Source organism: Somniosus microcephalus, chromosome 3, assembly GCF_052327205.1.
Source record: "Somniosus microcephalus isolate GS21.2 chromosome 3, FLI_Smic_1.0, whole genome shotgun sequence".
In the NCBI taxonomy this organism is placed as follows: Eukaryota; Metazoa; Chordata; class Chondrichthyes; order Squaliformes; family Somniosidae; genus Somniosus; species Somniosus microcephalus.
Genome location: NC_140989.1, coordinates 276,327,146 through 276,349,527, shown reverse-complemented (window position 1 = coordinate 276,349,527; position 22,382 = coordinate 276,327,146). Strand labels below are relative to the sequence as shown.

Genomic DNA, 22,382 nt, shown 5'->3' with positions numbered 1-22,382 from the left:
CCTCATTGGAATACATTCCGTGAGCTGTCCAGCACTCAATAAGTGCTAGCGGGCAGCTCACTGAACCGAGGGTGGGAGGGTGGGAGCAGGGGGCGGCCGTTGTTTCCCTGCAATTTTGAATCTCCCATCCCCGTTTATTGACATCACAGGAGCAGAACTGCACGGTGTCACATTAGGAGGAGTTCTGTACAAAATAATGGCTCCAGTCTGCCCATGGTCAGCAGTTCTAAAGCAGGAAACACAGGTGATTGAGAAAACTGTCATTAAGTACATCGAAAGTATCCACAAGATTTACAATTACCTGACAGTTCAGAAGAATGCACTTCCCCTTTAAGTGAAACAAAAGCTATTAGGAAAAAATAACATTACATAGGCATCTCCTCAGCCATGGGCCATAGCCATCTCACTAGCAATCAGTCAGGACTGCCAGCCATAGACCATAGCCAGCTCGCTAGCAATATGTCAGGACTGCCAGCCATAGACCATAGCCAGCTCGCTAGCAACATGTCAGGACTGCCAGCCATGGACCATAGCCAGCGCGCTAGCAATGTGTCAGGACTGCCAGCCATAGACTATAGCCATCTCGCTAGCAATGTGTCAGGACTGCCAGCCATGGACCACAGCCATCTCACTAGCAATATGTCAGGACTGTCAGCCATGGACCACAGCCATCTCACTAGCAATATGTCAGGACTGCCAGCCATAGACCATAGCCAGCTCGCAAGGAATGTGTCAGGACTGCCAGCCATAGACCATAGCCAGCTCGCTAGCAATCTGTCAGTACTGCCAGCCATAGGCCATAGCCATCTCACTAGCAATGTGTCAGGACTGCCAGCCATGGACCATAGCCAGCTCGCTAGCAACATGTCAGGACTGCCAGCCATAGACCATAGCCAGCTCGCGAGCAATGTGTCAGGACTGCCAGCCATAGACCATAGCCAGCTCACTAGCAATATGTCAGGACTGCCAGCCATAGACCATAGCCAGCTCACTAGCAATGTGTCAGGACTGCCAGCCATAGACCATAGCCATCTCACTAGCAATCTGTCAGGACTGCCAGCCATGGACCATAGCCAGCTCACTAGCAATGTGTCAGGACTGCCAGCCATAAACCATAGCCATCTCACTAGCAATGTGTCAGGACTGCCAGCCATGGACCATAGCCAGCTCACTAGCAATGTGTCAGGACTGCCAGCCATAGACCATAGCCAGCTCGCTAGCAATGTGTCAGGACTGCCAGCCATGAACCCCAACAGACCAAAAGGGTAGACAGTCTGCCTCCTGCCAGTGAACATAGCCAATTATGTTTGTGGAGTGGAGTATGCATTGTCAGCCTACCATTCAGGGGCCATAAAAGGCCAGAAGAGCAGCCGATCAGTCAGCCATCTGAAAAAAGGACCACAATAAGCCAAGAGGGTCACCTGCTGGTGAGGGAGAGGCCACAGTCAGCCTGTCAGTAGAGACGGCAGGAAGCCAAGAGGGTAAACTATTAGTAAACCAAAAACCTGATTATTTCATTTTCATGTTTTAAGGTTACAAGTCATACTGTCACCTACAGCTGAGAGATCATAAATTACACATTCACGTCAATATTCTGTTTAACATTGAAATTTATTTTAGTTTAGTGCTATTATCCACCAATACTGCATTTAAGACACTGTCATTATGACTTTGTTTTTTATTTCACCATTTTTTCCCTTGGTGTCCTGGCTATGTTCAGTAATACTGGAGAACAGTCCACAGGTGCCAGTCGCCCTCCAGTAACATTTCCAAGTGGCTTTTTGTCATCTGTGAACCTACACAGTGGGGGTGGTTTTTAACTGTCAGCCACCATTTGGCAGTTAAATGGGCAGTTATGAGGTAAAATGGGCAGCCAGTAATTTAAAATCATGGGCGCACCTCGACCAGTCCATTGATACCCAAGGCCTGTTTGATGCCAATAGCAGGGGTGCCTGTAAATTGGCAAGCAGCTTGCCCACCTGAATCAGGCGAGAGGTTGCTTAACTATGCAAATTAGGGTCCTAGTACATAAGAACATAAGAAATAGGAGCAGGAGTAGGCCAATTGGCCCCTCGAGCCTGCTCTGCCATTCAATAAGATCATGGCTGATCTGATCCTAACCGCCAATCCACTATCACTGAACCATCTCCTGAATCTAACAGAATTAGACACATGAAATAGGAGCAGGATCAGGCTACATGGCCCCTGGGCCCGCTCCGCTACCCACAGGGCCATGACCGATCCGAACCTAGACTCATGTCCAAATTCCTGCCCGTTCCCCATAACCCTTTATTCCCTTTACTTCTAGGAAACTGTCTATTTCTGTTTTAAATTTATGTAATGATGTAGCTTCTACAGCTTTTTGGGGCAGCATATTCCATGGACCTACCACCCTCTGAGTGAAGTAGTTCCTCCTCATCTCAGATTTGAAAGAGCAGCCCCTTATTCTAAGACTATGCCCCCTAGTTCTAGTTTCACCCATCATCGGGAACATCTTCCCCGCATCCACCCGATCCAACCCCTTCACAATCTTATATGTTTCAATAAGATCGCCTCTCATTCTTCTGAACTCCAATGAGTAGAGTCCCAATCTACTCAACCTCTCCTCATATGTCCATCCCCTCATCCCCGGGATTAACCGAGTGAACCTTCTTTGTACTGACTCGAGAGCAAGTATGTCTTTTCTTAAGTACGGACACCAAAACTGTATGCAGTATTCCAGGTGCGGTCTCACCAATACCTTGTACAACTGAAGCAATACCTCCCTATTTTTATATTCTATCCCCCTTCTTAATCACTTGCTGCACCTGCATACTAACCTTTTGAGTTTCGTGCACCAGGACCCCCAGATCCCTTTGTACTTCAGTACTTTCCAGTTTCTTGCCATTAAGATAATAACTTGCTCTACGATTTTTCCTGCCAAAGTGCATAACCTCACACTTTCCAGTATTGTATTCCATCTGCCAAATCTCTGCCCACTTACTTAGCCTGTCTATGTCCCCTTGCAGGTTTCTTATGTCCTCCTCACTCACTACTTTCCCTCCCATCTTAGTATCATCTGCAAACTTTGATATGTTACACTCGGTCCCCTCCTCCAAATCGTTAATATAGATTGTAAAGAGTTGGGGACCCAGCACTGACCCCTGTGGAACACCACTAGTTACTGATTGCCAGTCCGAGAATGAACCATTTATCCCAGCTCTCTGCTTTCTGTTAGATAGCCAATCCTCTATCCATGCCAGAATATTACCCCCAATCCCATGATTTTTTATCTTAAGCAATAATCTTTTGTGTGGCACCTTGTCAAATGCCTTTTGGAAGTCTAAATACACTACGTCCACTGGTTCCCCTTTATCCACCCTATATGTTACTTCCTCAAAGAACTCCAGCAAATTTGTCAAACATGACTTCCCCTTCATAAAACCATGCTGACTTTGTCCTATTAAATTATGTTTATCCAAATGTCCTGTTACTGTCTCCTTAATAATGGACTCCAATATTTTACCTACCACAGATGTTAGGCTAACTGGTCTATAGTTTCCAGCCTTCTGTCTACTGCCCTTTTTAAATAAGGGCGTTACATTAGCAGTTTTCCAGTCTGCCGGGACCTTTGCTGATTCCAGGGAGTTTTGGAAAATTATTACCAATGCATCCACAATCCCTACCGTCACTTCCATCAAGACCCTAGGATGTAAGCCATCAGGTCCAGGTGATTTATCTGACTTGAGTCCCATTATTTTACCGAGTACCACTTCCTTAGTGATTTTGATCGTGTTTAGCTCCTCCCCCCCTATAGCCCCCTGTTTGTCCAGTATTGGGATATTCTTAGTGTCTTCTACTGTAAAGACTGATACAAAATATTCATTCAGTGTTTTTGCCATCTCCATATTTCCCACCATTAATTTCCCGGTCTCATCCTCTAAGGGACCAACATTTACTTTAGCCACCCTTTTTCTTTTTATATAACTATAAAAACTCTTACTATCTGTTTTTATATTTTTTGCTAATTTACTTTCATAGTCTGGTGGTGGGATTTCGATTATAATTTTCAGGTACAAATGGGTGGAGTATGAACCCACACACATGCTGCCCATTTGTACCAAGCGTTGAGACTTGTGCGGTTCATACTCCACAGGTGTGCTCCTCCTGGGCCACCCAAAAACATTCCAGCCCACTGCTAGCCTGTTCAAGGCTCTCCCCCAGACTTGACCTTACCTGACCTGCTGGCCGGCTCAGCGTGGAAGCCAGTTGATTTCTTGTCTTCTCACAACTGGTTGAGTGAGATGCTTACTAGGCATGTTAATGAGATTGGGGAACAAAATGGCTCAGGCTTCAAGCCGGTACCAACAGGCCACTTTGCCGACATTGCGTCCCTTCCGGGTGGAAGTCGAAGATCAGTCCCTGTAACTCTTTGGCTGTGGAGGGCATCACAAGGGTATCATAGCTGAACTTATCCTATCCACACCAGTGCTCCACCACAGGCAATTTCCAGCAATCAGGAATGGAACCCCTGACTGATCTTCGAGCTTTCTGGCCCAGGGATGGTAAGGTTAATTGTAGTGTCCTAAATGGTGCTCAGGCTGAGGGTCAGCTAATTCAGCACAAACTAGATGTGAACCTGGGACCTTCTGTCAAATCAGCATGCAGTTAAATCCTCCATTATAAAACTGTGCAGCAACAGTAAAAATAATTATATTCAACAAAATACATAATCACTGCTGCAAAACAATGGGCCGGATATTCCGATCCCTACGGGTGGGTACGCACTGTGCACCCACCCGTAGGGACATCGGAAATGCCGGTTTCAAACATGCACAGTGCATGCGCTGGAAACTGGCATATCCGATCTGTCAAGAATCCTCTTGACAGATCCTCCGGCTGCCCTGGAGAAGGGCCTCTGCGGGCGGATAATCCCGCTTTTTGGAGAACCTCCGCCCGCAGAAAACACTTACAATTCTTACGCCTGGCGTAAGGCCTGCTTTTACCAGAATAAAAGTAGAAAAAAGTTAAAGAAAATTTTTTTTTCACTGATTTATCATTTTAAAATACTTTGTGCAGTTCTGGTTGCCTTATCTGAGGAAGGATGTTCTTGCCATGGAAGGAGTTCAGCGAAGATTCACCAGGCTGATACCTGGGATGGCAGGAATGACGTATGAGGAGAGATTGGGTCAATTGGGCTTATACTCGCTGGAGTTTAGAAGAATGAGAGGGGATCTCATTGAAACTTATAAAATTCTGACAGGACTGGACAGACTAGATGTAGGAAGGATGTTCCCGATGGTCGGGGAGTCCAGAACCAGCGGTCACAGTCTAAGGATAAGGGGTAAGCCATTTAGGACAGAAATGAGGAGGACAGAGAGTGGTGAACCTGTGGAATTCTCTACCACAGAAGGCAGTAGAGGCCAATTCATTAAATATATTCAAGAAGGAGTTGGATATATTTCTTAAGGCTAAAGGGATCAAGGGGTATGGGGAGAAAGCAGGGACCAGGTACTGAATTTGGATGATCAGCATGATCGCATTGAATGGCAGAGCAGGCTCGAGGGGCCGAATGGCCTACTCCTGCTCCTATCTTCTATGTTTCTATGTAAAAAAAGGTAAGTTTATTTTTAGCCCCGTAAAATACTTTAATTATTTTTTTCAAAAAATTTAATTTGTTTAAAATTTATTGTAAAATTTATTGTAATTTCAAGTCATTTTAAAAATGTTATTTAAAAAAAAATGTATTTAAAGTTTTACTATGTTTTTTCATTGATCTCCATTCATATATTTGACAGCTCTTCCTGTCAAATGTATGAAGGGAGATTCCATTTTGTGATTGGCTCCCCATGGCCCACGTAATCCCAGGGATGCTGCGAACTACATGCACCCCTGGGATACGTGGGCCCTGCACACTTGCAGTTTGGTGAGGCCCAGCATCTGAACTGTGCGCGTCCCGGGAGCCCTCAGGTATGGGCGCAGATTTTTCCAGATCACAACCCTCTGCCCGCGGGAGGCCTGCGATCGGAAAATACGGGCCATTGTATTTTTTGATTATATCAATTTAGTCTCCAATGAAAGCACTATGTGGTTGGGAATGCAGTAGTGTAGGAGATAGTACACCATAACTATGTACCACACATTGGCACTCCTTTACACTATAATAAGGCCATGATAAAAGCACAAGCAGCAACAGCAACAGTGGGGAGAAGGCAATTCTTTCAAACAAATAATACCACATCTGGGCTGTAATGCACTTTGGCTCAGTAGCAGTCCTCTTGTCTATGAGGTAGAAGGTTGCAAGTTGAAACCTCACTCCAGGTCATGAACTTATGAATCTTGGCTGACACTATGGTGCAGCATTAAAGGAATGCTACATTGTTGGAGGTGCCATTTTTGATGAGACATTAAAACAGGGCCCCCATCTGCCTATTTGTAAAAGATCCCATGAAGCATTTTCTAAGAAAAGCAGGGAGTTTTCCCAGCATTCTGGCAAGCATTCATCCCTCAACCATTTCCACCAAAAAACACAGATTAATTGATCATTCATCTCATTTGCTGTTTAAGGGATCTTGCTTTTTGTAAATTGGTTGCCGCATTTGCCTGCAAGAGTGACTACATTCTAAAAATAATTTATTGGCTGAGAAGCACTTTGAGACAGCTTAAAAATAAATGCAAGTTCTTTTCTCCTCTACAGGGTTGGCTGCCGTGCTGGATACAATCCTAAATGCTTTAATGTAATTAGTAGTATTAAGCTATGAATTAGCTGTACCTGGACACCATCGGAAAAGCTGGAGACGGGGCTGCCATCTTTCAGCCATGTCAAGCTTGGCACTGGGATGCCCCTGGCCTCGCATTCCAGTCTAACAGGGTTATTTACCACCACCGTCACCATGTCACTGCTGCCAAAGATTGTCGGAGGAACTACAGGGTGAAATGATCAACATGAAAACAAAATTTGTGTAAAATTTTAAAATAATGCCATTTGTTTCACATTAATTAAAACATCGTGTATCAGTTGTCTTTACTGCACATCGGTTAATGCATGTTAGCTTCATTGTCTACTTTTATTATGGAGTGATTTAATATTCATTTAAATCTGTCATCAATTGGCTAAATCTGCCACTGACACACTGCAGCCTATTTTAGAGCACTTTGCATCGTTTGATTTATCTGTGTTGTCATGCATTGATCTTTCAGTAGTATTCCCCAAGTACATCTTCTCGTTGGGGTTTGTGGGATCTTGCTGGTGCAGAATGGCTCCTGCGTTTGCCTAGATAACACTTCAAAAATTCACTGGGAGTAATTTTGACTTTGTGAGATAGTGTAAAATGGGGACAGCGAATCGGCAGCCTGTTTTACATCTCCCCTGATTTTTATTTCCACCAACGTCACATGATGTCAAAACTACCCCCATTGTGTATAAAATGCATTAACATGTTTTGAAATAAGATGCTCTATATATCACAGAGACATTTCAAGTACATCTTTTAAGACAGAGAAATTGTATTCTTGATGTACACTAAAAATTAACTTCACAGAAGGATGCTCGTCAATCATGGTGATATAGCCAAATACAGCCCTGTATGTTATGTAATGACATCACGATGATGGTGAACCAGTCTTCTCCCTAATTATTATTCAGTGTGTAATCTTCCTGTGTGCATGTTTAAATCCGATTTAAAATGTCTAAATCACAGCTGGGCTAAAACTATGCCTATGTGCAAAGGATGTATTCAGTGAGCAGTTTTACAACCTAATAACATAAAGTTGGGATTTAAACTTTTACTATTAAAATACAATCTGCCTCTTGCTTCTTGGAACAGCTGCTAATTACTCATTACTGGTAATATAGACATAAGTTATAAAAGTTTTAATTATTCCAATCATTTTAATGCATCTTATTATACAACATATGAGGGTGTATTTCCATTAAGATTCAATGATCTTATCAGAATACTGCACTTACACTAACTTTATGAATGTTCAATGTAGCTTTACTTACCATAAACCTCCACACTGTAGAGTATCTCAGCAGAGCCTGCTACATTGACAGCTGCACACCTGTACATGCCTGTGTCTGCGACCTGGGCACTGGTAATCTGGAGAAGCTGACCCCGATTCAGTATGGAAGTTCCGAAGCTTGTGCTGATTGGTCGGTTGTCTTTGTACCATGTTATAGCTGGTGTTCAGAAAAATCAAGAAATGCTTTTAATGAAGAGTTATTTTACAAGTGCAAATCACTGCACTTTTGTTACTGAATCGAAGTATAGAACAGATTCTCTGTTCAAGGTATAAACCTTCTTGTACCAGTTGTACTTATCTCTGATAACTGCTCACACATTGTATACTAGCTGGAGTGCCCGGCGGTGCCGGTGCAAAGTCTGGCCCTGTGAGAGAGAGAGAGGTAAGGAGAGAGAGAGAGAGAGAGAGAGGGAAGGAGAGAGAGAGAGAGAGGGGTAAGGAGAGAGAGAGAGAGAGAGGGAAGGAGAGAGAGAGAGAGGGAAGGAGAGAGAGACAGAGAGAGGGAAGGAGAGAGAGAGACAGAGATGGAAGGAGAGGGAGAGAAAGAGGGAAGGAGAGAGAGACAGAGAGAGAGAGGGAAGGAGAGAGAGAGACAGAGAGGGAAGGAGAGAGAGACAGAGAGAGGGAAGGAGAGAGAGAGAGGGAAGGAGAGAGAGGGAAGGAGAGAGAGAGAGGGAAGGAGAGAGAGAGAGAAAGGGAAGGAGAGAGAGAGAGAAAGGGAAGGAGAGAGAGAGAAAGGGAAGGAGAGAGAGAGAGAAAGGGAAGGAGAGAGAGAGCGGGAAGGAGAGAGGGAAGGAGAGAGAGAGAGGGAAGGAGAGAGAGAGAGGGAAGGAGAGAGAGAGAGAGAGAGGCCTGGAGTCCCCGTGCGCGGCGTAGCGCCTGAGGCCGGGCCCGAGTCACCCCAGCTGAGCTCGCGCTTGAGGCCCGGCCCGAGTCACCCGAGCTGAGCTCCCGCTCTGGACCGCCGCCCAACGTCAACAACAAACACCGTCCTCACCTGTGACGATTAGCCGCAGCTTGCTGTTCGCTGGGCGGGGAGGAAGGAGGGAATGGCGCCTGATGGCCGCGAGGGTGTACTCCCGCTTCGGGAGAGAGAGAGAGAGAGAGGGAGGGGGGGAAGGAGAGAGAGAGAGAGAGAGAGAGAAATTCCTGAATCAATACGAACAATTTCCTCACCTCCATTACCATTTTTTTAGCTTCAGGCCCGGCCGGTCTTTAATGGTCGCCACTCACCTCACTAACGGCAGTTTGAAGGATTAGGCCCCACCCACAAACGCCATGAAAGGCCCCCCGTGATGCAGCGCGTGGATTGGTCAACCATCACGTCACTCAACGCTAATGAGCGGTAGGATTGGTCAACCGCTAATGAGCGGATTTTTTCCTGTTTTTTGAACGTTTTTTGTCTACTGTCCAAACAATTTTTGTCTGACCAAAAAGTAAATACACCTATGACACTCCTCTAATCATAAGCTTCCTTTTGATATAACATATGTGTAGGTACGCTCTATAACTTTTGAGTGATGCCCGGACATACACACAGACAGACACCATGATCCTTTTATATATATATAGATTCCTATTAACTGTACATCTTACAAACTTTACATTTAAGGTTTGTAATGTCTGAGCTTCCTGGTGGCTGGGACAATCTATTTGTGGTGTAAGTTCAGCGATGGTCTACAATATCAGCTAACTTGGTCTAGGAGGCCCTCCTTGCTGATCTCGGATACTCTCTGTTTCCCTCCAATTTTCAATTAGCCCCACTTACCCCTCCTCTTCTGAAGGTGATGGCTCCTGACAGGGTACATTTCCATGGGTGACGGTGCCCTCAATGAGCACTCACATATGAGCCATAGCGATCAGTATTGATGCGACCTTTTAACTAAGGGATAATTGTGGCTGAGCCTGACCTGACCATCACCAGGGACAAAAACATAAATGTGTTCTTTTTGGGTGCATTTACAGTTCTGGTACACATAGCAACCAGAATAAATCGTCATCTTCAGTGTCTACACATACCGAACTTGGGATCAATCCTGTTATACAATAATCAATGCCAAACTGCTTGGTGCTGCTGTAAAAGTCAGATTTCGTGGACTAAAATTTTTGGGTAGACATAGAAGGTCCAAAACTAAATTACATATTATTCTGAATGCCCATCCTTGAAAGTAATACACATTTCCCCCCCAAAAAAATATTTAAGTGAAGGCGTGTAGTAAAATTTGAACACAACAATCAAACTGTATGCCATTTATACCATTGATCAAGGAGGTCACCAGCTAACAGCTGTGGAGTTAGATACCTCTGGAGCATGTGTAAGGGTTTCTCACACCTACCTGGTATTGGATTTCCTGATGCTTTGCATTTCAGTTCTATTGGATTTCTAACAATCACTGTCTCATTTTGAGTTAGGCCTCCATCTTCAATGCTCGGAGGTTCTACAAAGTCAAGAAAAATAGATTCTCATGTGTAATGGTTCAGAAGAACTCGCTGCCACATGAAGTGGTTGAAGCAGTTGCATTGATGCATTTAAGGGGAGGCTTGATGCACATTTGAGAGAGAAGGGAATAGAGGGATATGGGTTGTGGGTGGGGGCAGGGGGCAGGGTGGGAAGAAGTAATTAGAGTGAGAGGAGGCTGTTGTGGAGTATAAACACCGACCTGGACCAGTTGGGCAGAATGGCCTAATTCTATGCTTTGGATTCTATGTAATTCTACGTAAAGATATTAAATTTTCAAGTATTTCTTCCTTGAAAAGAATACACAAAGTTAATGTGTTTCACAGCCAGTTTTCTTTTTAATAAGATTATTACAAATTTCAGGTCTGCTTAGATATTCTCTGGGGTTCAGTGGGGATCACTCCCATAAGTGATCCCTGCAGCTTATGTTCAGGAGTATGCCCATACTGCCTAATATATATTATCATATGATATCCTAACCTGGGAGCATTACAGCAGCACCCCTTGTGATCTGAACTAGATATTGGCCCAGAATTTGCTGGGAAATTAATGGCGAGTTTAATGTGTACGCGCTATTAGTGTCTTAAAAAAACAGCAATTTGTGGCGCAAAACATTCCAGCTGAAAGGTGAGGGAAAAAAATCCAACGCACAGTCCACACCGTGAGATGCCCCACTCCAGCAAATCCTGTGCCATTGTTTCTTTCACACATGCTTCTCCAACCTTTCAGTAGGTGAACTAAAAACATTTCAGTGAGACAAGGTCAGTTACAAATTGTTAAGCTGCTTTATTTTACAGATGACAAATGAAAGTGTAAAAGTGTAAAGTGTAGTTGTATTCAAAACCCAAGTTACTTCATTTAGCTTCAAACGCCCCCACCCCCCCCTCTCCCACCCCCACCCCCACCCCAATCTCATGAATAAATAATAATCCACACAATCATGTCCTGGATAGTGAGCTAACTATATTTTCTTTTAGCCCATTTTAGCATTGAAACAGAGCAAAGCTTACAGGGGCTTGGTAAGCACTAGTCATCATAATAAACTGCCTTGCTCTTTCTTGTCGTCCTGTCAGCAAGACATTCCAAATACTCCCACATTCACGTCATTGTTCTCCCCCATCCTCCTGGACAGGAAATTAACAGCTGACCTCTGACCCTCTCCCTGGACAGGGAGTGGCCAGTAGAGCTGCCGCTTATATCAGCTGCTGACCTTACCCCTCAGGGTGAGAGTCCCTAGAAGCCATCTCTTGCTCTTTTCAAAATGAATGGGACCACCTTGACATATTGAGCCAGAGATGAGTCAGCAAACTCATTAAAGGCGATTTTAACCCTACCTGCCTGGCAAAAACTGGGTGAACGGCCAGTTAAAATTATCCGGGAGACAGCCCTCTCTGTTCCCGCTGTTCAGAGCGGACGGCAAGGCTGCCCCCTGAAGCCGGCAGGGTCCTTCTTCAAATATGTAGATCAGGGTCCAATGCCGACATCGGCTACAACAGTTATTTTAACGTGGCTTAAGTGTGGAAGCAGTTGTGGCTTCCCCGCCAGGTGAAGACAGCGGGAAGAGAAGCTGAGCTCAGAAGACATCCAAACCAGTACATTAAAAAAAAACTTTTGTTTACTTTCCTTGTGTTGCCAAGAGAAGCAGGAGTACTCCTCCAGGTCCCACAAGGAAAGTTAAGGTCTCCCTTGTCTTGGGATCCTCCCCACCCCCCCCACCACAACTTACTGGAGTGCCGGTGCCTGTTCCTTTGGTCCAGGCCCATGGCCTCCTGCCGTCCAAAATTATGCTCCTGCCCACCAGCAGCTGCCGCTTCCCACCAGTTTTGGGCAGGCAACTGACTGAAGGCATGCAGATGCGGCCTGGGAGTTAAAATTGCCTGGGCCTCACGCTGCTGAGGTTAGGGGGTTTAGCGCTTGCCTTGACCCCCACGTGCCTGCTTTCCACTCTGGGGTAAAATCTAGCCTATTGTCTATGTGCGAAGTGGTACATGAGCAGCAACTTTCCACAAACTGGACTGTCAAGCTTTAGCTGCTAGCTGCTGTGGTAATTTTATACTTTGAGAACTGGATTTAACTTTAGGTAACATTCTTAATATAAATTGTACTAGGCTCCTTCCCATGGGAAAATTGTCAAAAATCCTGAAGTGTGATAAGGATTATATAGAAATCATGTACTGTGTTTCGCGAGGTCATATGTCAGGAAATAAAATGTCACACTGGACAAATACAGTTTAATCTCCATTAGCCACACTCCTACTAACCACCATCCCAACCACCTGCCAAAGTTTACATGAGACCAAACCTTGCACCAGGTGTCAACTCATTACGCAACCTTTTCTGCGATTTGTATTTTATTTCCTTCTTGGCAAATAACACAACATAATGTTTATTCTGTTATTTCTATTACACTATTCTTTATTCCTCTACCTAGGGTATTGATGTGCCATACTTGTACAATACATTTTGTTGACCCTCAATTATTAATTTCTAATAAACAACAACAGCTTGCATTTATATAGCACCTTTAACATAGTAAAATGTCCCAAGGCGCTTCATAGAAACGTTATTAAACACTGAGCCACATAATAGGACAGGCGACCAAAAGCTTGGTCAGAGAGGTAGGTTTTAAGGAGCGTCTTAAGGAGGAGAGAGAGGCGGAGAGGTTTAGGGAGGCAATTCCAGGCAGCTGAAGGCACGGCCGCCAATGATAGAATGATTAAAATTGGGGATGCGCAAGAGGCCAGAATTAGAGGAGCACAGAGATCTCGAAGGGTTGTAGGGCTGGAGGAGGTTACGGAGATAGGGAGGGGCGTGGCCATGGAGGGATTTGAAAACAATGATGAGAATTTTAAAATCGGGATCCAATGTAGGTCAGCGAGCACAGGGGTGGTGGGTGAACGGGGCTTGGTGCGAATTAGGATACGGGCAGCAGAGTTTTGGATGAGTTCAAGTTTATGGAGGGTGGAAGATGGGAGGCCAGCCAGGGGAGCGTTGGAATCGTCAGTCTAGAGGTAACAAAGACATGGATGAGGGTTTCAGCAGCAGATGAGCGGAGGCAGGGGCGGAGACTGGCGATGTTACAGAGATGAAAGTAGGTGTGTTTGGTGATGGAACGGAAACGTGGTCGGATGCTCATTTGGTCAAATAGGATGGCAATGTTGTGAACGGTCTAGTTCAGCCTCAGGGTGGTGGTTGGAATCGGCGTCTAGGGAACAGAGGTTGTGGCGGGGACCGAAGACAATGGCTTCGGCCTTCCCAGTATATAGTTGGGAGGAAATTTCTGCTCATCCAGGACTGGGTGTCGGGCAAGCAGCATAACAAATCAGAGACAGTGGCGGGGTCGAGAGAGGTGGTGGTGATGTAGAGCTGGGTGTCGTCAGTGTATGTGTGGAACCTGACGTGTTTTCAGATTTCAGATGATGTCACCGAGGGGCAGTAGGTAGATGAGAAATAGGAGGGGGCCAAGGAGAGATCCTTGGGGAACTCCAGAGGTAAAGGTGTGGGAGCGGGAAGAGAAACCATTCAGGTGATTCTCTGGTTACGATTGGATAAATAACAATGGAACCAGGTGAGGGCAGTCCCACCCAGCTGGATGACGGGCGAGAGGAGGACGGTGTGGTCAACTGTATCAAAGGCTGCAGAAAGGTCAAGAAAGATGAGGAAAGGGAGGTTGGAGATGGAGCGGCAGTTTGCAAGGACAGAGGTGTCAAGGGTGGGTTTTTTGAGGAGGGGAGTGATGACGGCAGGTTTGAAGGGGAGGGGGACATACCTGAATTGAGGGAACCATTAACAAACCACTGTTGTGGCAGATAATGGAGGTTCCACTTTACAACAAATCACTAGAGGAACCGACCAGAACACACATATGCAAAGATACTACTTTTACAAATCAGAAGTTTATTGACAAACCTTTATTTTTGAACTGTTTCATGGTAACAAATGTCTTTATATTATGATGGGGATGGTGACATTGTAATGCTCTGCTGCCCCAATGTGTTAAGCCACAGAGGGGTAGAGTGCAGGCTCACTCATGTAATTCCCCATATCCTACTCCGAATCTCAATTGTACCATTAGGGGAGATAGTGGATAGAGGCTGGGTGTTCCTTTCACAGGGAAGAGAGGGAAGAAAAACTAATCGAGTCACCCCAGGTGTCTCTCTCACCTCATGGCAACCAGGCCAACAGCAAGGGATGGCAGAGGCCTGGGTGCAAGTCACTTGACTGTTTTCTCAGTTGGAGAATAGTTTCGACATGGAGTGGGGGGGGAATATGTAACAAGTAAAAAATGTTATGCATACAGTAATTAAAATTGTATTTTTACAAACAGAATTTTTTTTTAACAGTAGAAGCAAAACAAGCAAAACAGCGTCGGTGGGAATCTCGAGCGGCAGAGCGGGGCTATAAAAGTCCCAGAGACCAGGTAAGGCCTCACAGCGTCGGCGGGAATCTCGAGCGGCAGAGCGGGGCTATAAAAGTCCCAGAGACCAGGTAAGGCCTCACAGCATCGGCGGGAATCTCAAGCGGCAGAGCGGGGCTATAAAAAAACCCAGAGACCAGGTAAGGCCTCACAGCGTCGGCGGGAATCTCGAGCGGCAGAGTGGGGCTATAAAAGTCCCAGAGACCAGGTAAGGCCTCACAGCGTCGGCGGGAATCTCGAGCGGCAGAGCGGGGCTATAAAAGTCCCAGAGACCAGGTAAGGCCTCACAGCATCGGCGGGAATCTCGAGCGGCAGAGCGGGGCTATAAAAGTCCCAGAGACCAGGTAAGGCCTCACAGCGTCGGCGGGAATCTCGAGCGGCAGAGCGGGGCTATAAAAGTCCCAGAGACCAGGTAAGGCCTCACAGCGTCGGCGGGAATCTCGAGCGGCAGAGCGGGGCTATAAAAGTCCCAGAGACCAGGTAAGGCCTCACAGGGTCGGCCGGAATCTCGAGCGGCAGAGCGGGGCTATAAAAGTCCCAGAGACCAGGTAAGGCCTCACAGCGTCGGCAGGAATCTCGAGCGGCAGAGCGGGTCTATAAAAGTCCCAGAGACCAGGTAAGGCCTCACAGCGTCGGCAGGAATCTCGAGCGGCAGAGCGGGTCTATAAAAGTCCCAGAGACCAGGTAAAGCCTCACAGCGTCGGCGGGAATCTCGAGCGGCAGAGCAGGGCTATAAAAGTCCCAGAGACCAGGTAAGGCCTCACAGCGTCGGCGGGAATCTCGAGCGGCAGAGCAGGGCTATAAAAGTCCCAGAGACCAGGTAAGGCCTCACAGCGTCGGCGGGAATCTCGAGCGGCAGAGCGGGGCTATAAAAGGCCCCAGAGACCCAGGTAAGGCGTACCAATCTCCAGTCTGGGAACTCGGAGGGAAGGAGAGAGGTAAAAAGTAATCCAAGTGTGACGTCACCAGAAAGCGGGTAAGTGATTGGTTGGTAAGTATTTCTCTCTTTTTAAGCTTAAATCTCTTTGGTTTATAGTTTCTAAGGTGTGATATTCACCATCTAGAATCGGGGCAGAGGGTATTTAAGAATAATATTAATAAATTTAATTAATTACATAGAATGGGAGATCAGGTGATGTGTTGCTGCTGCAATATGTGGGAGCTGGTGGACACCAATGATGCTCACAGTGATCACATTTGCAGTAAGTGTTGGCTGCTCGAGGAATTCCGGCTCCGTGTTGAAGAGTTGGAGTCCGAGCTTCAAACACTGAGACACATCAGGGAGGGGGAGAGTTACCTGGACTCTCTGTATCACGAGGTATTCACACCAATTAGATTAATTAATTCAGATGTAGTCCGTGGCCAGGGTCAGGATGGTGTGCCTAGAAGTGAGGCAGGTACGGGGATCCAGGAGGTAGTGTTGGAGGAGCTGCAGCCGTTGCACTTGTCCAACAGGTTCGAGGCTCTTACTCCCTGTGAGGATGGGAACAGGGACTGCGGGGAGGATGAGCAACCTGGCCACAGCACCGTGGAGCGGGGGGCCATTCAAGTGGGGGGAGTTAAAAGAAATGTTGTAGTGGTAGGGGATAGTATCGTTAGGGGGATAGATAGAGTTCTTTGCAGCCGAGAGCGAGAGTCCCGAAGGCTGTGTTGCCTGCCCGGTGCCAGGGTTAAGGACATCTCCTCTGGACTGGAGAGAAACTTGGAGTGGGAGGGGGAGGATCCAGTTGTCGTGGTCCATGTTGGTACCAACGACATAGATAGGACAAGGAAGGAGGTTCTGCTGAGGGAGTTTGAGCAGCTAGGGGCCAAATTAAAAAGCAGAACCACAAGGGTAATAATCTCTGGATTATTACCTGAGCCACGAGCGAATTTGGCTAGGACAAATAAAATTAGAGAGTTAAATGCGTGGCTCAAAGACTGGTGTGGGAGAAATGGGTTTTGCTTCCTGGGACACTGGCACCAGTACTGGGGCAGGAGGGAGCTGTTCCGTTGGGATGGGCTTCACTTGACCAGTGCTGGGACTAGAGTCCTGGCGGATCATATAACTAGGGCTGTAGAGAGGGCTTTAAACTAACTAGTGGGGGGGAGGTTCCTAGAGAGCAAATAATAAAAATGACAACAGAGAAGGTCATAGACTTGGGTAGCAGTGGGGAAATTAAAAACCAGAGCGTGTCAGGAAGGGGCAGAAGGTATGGAGTAAAAGGTAAAGTAATAAAAAGGGCAAAAGCAGGAACTAAGTGTCACAAAACATATTTGAAAGTTCTCTATCTGAATGCGTGTAGCATTCGTAACAAAATAGACGAGTTAATGGCACAAATAACTACATATGGGTATGATCTTCTGGCCATTACAGAAACATGGCTGCAGGGTGACAATGCCTGGGAATTAAACATACCAGGTTATTTAACGATCAGGAAGGACAGGCAGGAAGGAAGGGGAGGTGGGGTGACTATGTTAATAAAGGAAGGAATCACTGTAATACAGAGAAATGATATTGGGTCAAAAGATCAGGATAATGAAACAGTTTGGGTGGAGGTAAGGAATAATAAGGGGAAAAAAACACTAGTGGGTGTAGTCTATAGGCCTCCGAACAGTTGCAACTCTGTTGGACGGAGTATCAATCAGGAAATAGTTGAGGCTTGTAATAAGGGAACATCTATAATTATGGGGAATTTTAACTATCATATTAATTGGACAAATCAAATTGGGCAGGGCTGCCTTGAGGATGAGTTCATTGAGTGTATTAGGGATGGGTTTCTTGAGCAGTATGTAACTGAACCGACCAGGGGGCAAGCAACCTTAGATCTGGTCCTGTGTAACGAGACAGGATTAATTAAAAATGTCCTAGTGAAGGATCCCCTTGGAATGAGTGACCATAACATGGTTGAATTCCATATTCAATTAGAGGGTGAGAAGGTTGGATCTCAAACAAGCGTGCTAAGCTTGAATAAAGGAGACTATGAAGGTATGAGAGTGGAATTGAGTAGAGTGGATTGGGAAAATAGATTAAAGGGTAAGACGATACATGATCAGTGGTGTACATTTAAGGAGTTATTTTACAACTTCCAAAAAAAATATATTCCACTGAGAAGAAAAGGGTGTAAAAGAAAAGACAGCCATCCGTGGCTAAGTAAAGAAATTAAGGATAGTATTCGACTAAAAACAAGGGCATATAAGGTAGCCAAATCTAGTGGGAGGATAGAGGATTGGGAAAACTTTAAAAGACAGCAAAAAATAACAAAAAGATTAATTAAGAAAGGGAAGATAGATTATGAAAGTAAATGAGCAAAAAATATAAAAACAGATAGTAAGAGTTTTTATAGTTATATAAAAAGAAAAAGGGTGGCTAAAGTAAATGTTGGTCCCTTAGAGGGTGAGACCGGGAAATTAATGGTGGGAAATATGGAGATGGCAAAAACACTGAATGAATATTTTATATCAGTCTTTACAGTAGAAGACACTGTGGTAAACCACTTTTATCGTTCACTATCGTTACACTATAGTTATCACTGTTATATCGTTACTCTATGGTTATCACTGTTCACACTGTTGTATCACTATACGAGGTCGCCTCTTGTCATGCTGCTATACCTGGGCTGACCACTGCTGACTCCGCCCATGACTCCACCTACCTGCCCAGGTATAAAGGTAGTCGACTGGCTGGCATTCCTCCTTGTTGTATCCGATCACCCACAAGGGTGGGCTCTGTTATTTAGCCAATAAAAACCTATAGTTACTTTCTTAACTCGTCGCTTTTCATTGGATGAATTGATAGGTATATCAATTTTATTGGCTAAATTTTAAAATGTCGACACCTGAGCAGTCAAACGACCAGCCAAGCGACCAGCCAGATGCCCAGCTACAACAGCCACAGCAGCCGGCCTGGCTGCGAGCCCTCAGACCACCGTACCTGCATCTAAACCCACAGGCAGCAAACTCAGCCCTCGACTTCGAACACTGGCTGAGCTGCTTCGAAGCCTACCTGGGAGAATCCGGCGTGCCTCAGAAATCCATGCTAAGAGTTCTGAACGCCCAAGTGAGCCCTAAAGTATTCGCACTCATCTGGGACCTTAAAACATACGAGGACGCCATCAACCGGCTGAAAAGACAGTACCAAACCCCGGTAAATTCCATGTATGCCAGACACCTCCTAAGATCCCGCCCGCAACAGCCAGGAGAGCCCGTGGAGGAATTTTTACGGGTGCTACAAGCACTCGGCAGAGACTGTAACTTTAAAGCGGTAACGGCGGCAGAAAATACTGAAGACAATGTCCGCGATGCCTTCGTGAAAGGCCTGCGGTTCGACTACTCACGGCAAAGACTACTGGAAGCAAGGGACCTCGACCTGGACAAAGCTGCAGCCCTCGCTCTCTCTCTAGAGGTGGCCCATCGGGACCTCGAGGCATACTCAAGGTACTGTAACTCGCGACCCTGGGACTTGGGACCGACCCCGACCGCGATACCCCCCGCAGCAACCCCCCTGGGACCTACCTCAGCGTCAGCATCCCGGACCCGATCGAGACCGCCACCCCCGGTACCAGCTCCGACATCGGACCCCCGCGATCGGGCCGCCGGCTGCTTCTTCTGCGGCCAGGCGAAACACCCGAGGTCGCGCTGCCCAGCCAGGAACTCTACCTGCTCAACCTGCACGAAGAAAGGCCACTTCGCTAAGGCCTGCAGAGGTGGATCATCAGAGGCCAGCAGTGCCTCATGCGAGCTGTGGGGGCGGCCATCTTCCTTCAAGGCAACAGAGGCCAGCATCCCCACGTGAGTCATGGGGGCGGCCATCTTTGATACAGGCAACCGACACCAGCAGTGCCTCATGTGAGTTATGGGGGCAGCCATCTTCTCCGCCATTTTGTCCAACCTCGTGGGAGACGCCATTTTACCCACCACGCCCGACCGCCACCGTGCCTCTAGACCCGACTACCGCCTCAACCGCAGACTACAACAACTCGCTCAGCTATACACTAGCCTCCGTCACACTGGACCAGGCCCGCCCGCATCACCTGTCCAAGTCGATGATGGACATCAAAGTAAACGGCCACGCCACGACCTGCCTGTTCGACAGCGGAAGCACGGAGAGCTTCATCCACCCAGACACGGTGAGCCACTACTCCCTCCCTGTCCTGCCAACGCGCAACCGGATCTCGATGGCATCGAGGTCACACGCCACAGACATCAGCGGCTACTGTGTTGTGACCCTGTCGGTTAAGGGTACGGAGTATAAAAATTTTAAACTCCTCGTCCTGCCCCAGCTATGCGCTGCCGTCCTACTAGGCCTAGACTTCCAATCCCACCTCCAAAGCGTCACGCTAGCATACGGCGGACCCCTCCCCCCACTCAGTCGACAACCAGCAGATTTTAAACCGCCCACCGCGTAACACCTGCGGCCTATCCACCCTCAAGGTCCCGCCACCTTCCCTGTTCGCTAACCTCACCCCCGACTGCAAACCCGTCGCTACCAAGAGCAGGCGGTACAGCGCCGGGGACAGAGCTTTCATTAGCTCTGAGGTGCAGCGTCTCCTGAAGGAGGGCATCATCGAGGGGAGCACCAGCCCCTGGCGTGCCCAGGTCGTGGTCGTTAAGACCGGCAATAAAAACCGCCTGGTCATCGACTACAGCCAGACCATAAACAGGTACACCCAGCTGGATGCATACCCACTTCCCCGCATATCTGATATGGTCAATCAGATTGCGCAGTACCGGGTATTCTCCACCATCGACCTTAAGTCGGCCTATCACCAACTCCCTATCCGCCCTGAGGACCGCCAGTATACAGCCTTCGAGGCGAACGGCCGCCTCTACCACTTCCTTAGGGTTCCCTTCGGCGTCACCAACGGAGTTTCGGTCTTCCAAAGGGAGATGGACCGGATGGTTGACCAGAACGGGCTGCACGCCACGTTCCCCTATCTAGATAACGTCACCATCTGCGGCCGCGACCGGCAGGACCACGATGTTAATCTGGAGAGATTCCTCCGTACGGCCCAGCGGCTGAACCTCACCTACAATAAGGATAAATGTGTGTTTAACACCTCGCGCCTTGCCATCCTCGGCTGTGTAGTAGAGAACGGAGTCATCGGCCCCGACCCCGAAAGAATGCGCCCCCTCATGGAGCTACCCCTCCCCCACTGTCCAAAGGCACTGAAGAGAACCCTGGGGCTATTCGCCTACTATGCCCAATGGGTGCCCAATTATGCGGACAAAGCCAGACCCCTCATGAAGTCCACATCCTTCCCCCTTACGGAGGAAGCGTGCGCAGCCTTCTCCCTCATTAAGGGAGACATTGCCAAGGCCACTATGCACGCAGTGGATGAGTCCATCCCCTTCCAAGTCGAGAGCGATGCATCCGACTTCGCCCTAGCCGCCACCCTTAACCAGGAGGGGAGACCGGTGGCCTTCTTCTCAAGGACCCTACAGGGCCCTGAGATCCGACACTCGTCGGTCGAGAAGGAGGCCCAGGCGATTGTGGAGGCGGTACGACGCTGGAGGCACTACCTGGCAGGCAAACGATTTACCCTCCTTACCGACCAACGTTCGGTCGCTTTTATGTTTAATAACAAGCTGAGGGGCAAAATCAAGAATGACAAGATCTTGAGGTGGAGAATCGAGCTCTCCACCTACGATTATGATATCTTGTACCGGCCAGGTAAGCTGAACGAACCCCCCGATGCTCTGTCACGAATTACATGCGCCAGCGCGCAAAGTGATAGACTTCAGACCCTCCACAACGACCTCTGCCACCCCGGGTTCACCAGACTTTACCACTTCATTAAGGCCCGCAACCTGCCCTACTCCATCGAGGAGGTCAGGACCATGACCAGGAACTGCCAGACCTGTGCCGAGTGCAAACCGCACTTCTTTAGGCCGGACAGAGCAAGCCTGATCAAGGCCACCCGCCCCTTCGAGCGCCTGAGCATCGACTTTAAGGGGCCCCTCCCGTCCTCTGACCGTAATGTGTACTTCCTCAACATTGTTGATGAGTACTCCCGTTTCCCCTTTGCCTTCCCCTGCCCAGACATGACCAGTACCACGGTCATTAAATGCCTGAACGACCTCTTCGCCTTGTTCGGGTTCCCAAACTATATACATAGTGACCGGGGCTCCTCCTTCATGAGCGAGGAACTCCGTCAGTTCCTACTAGCGAGAGGTATTGCTGCAAGCAGGACCACCAGCTACAACCCCCGAGGGAACGGCCAGGTAGAAAGAGAGAACGCGACGGTATGGAAGGCCGTCCTCTTAGCCTTAAAGTCTAAGGCCTCCCAACCTCCCGCTGGCAGGAAGTCCTCCCGGCAGCGCTGCATTCCACCCGGTCACTACTTTGCACTGCCATCAACGCCACCCCCCATGAACGAATGTTTGCTTTCCCCAGGAAGTCGACTACGGGAACCACGCTACCAACCTGGCTGACCTCTCCGGGGCCCGTCTTGCTGCGAAAGCACGTGAGGGCCCATAAAACGGACCCCCTGGTCGAGAGGGTGGACCTCCTGCACGCCAACC

The 22,382-nt window shown here is 47.6% G+C and overlaps 1 protein-coding gene across 1 annotated transcript in view; it reads right to left on the bottom strand.

The window, feature by feature from the left end:
- The window catches only part of hmcn1 (hemicentin 1), a 757,099-nt gene that overhangs the window by 312,781 nt on the left and 421,936 nt on the right, over positions 1 to 22,382 (bottom strand). Inside the window, exons 37-39 of the mRNA XM_085982583.1 lie at positions 10,341 to 10,442; positions 7,985 to 8,161; positions 6,752 to 6,903 (exon numbers count right to left, since the gene is read on the bottom strand). Of these exons, the coding sequence (XP_085838709.1) occupies positions 6,752 to 6,903; positions 7,985 to 8,161; positions 10,341 to 10,442 (431 nt within the window). The remainder of the gene's footprint in view (positions 1 to 6,751; positions 6,904 to 7,984; positions 8,162 to 10,340; positions 10,443 to 22,382) is intronic.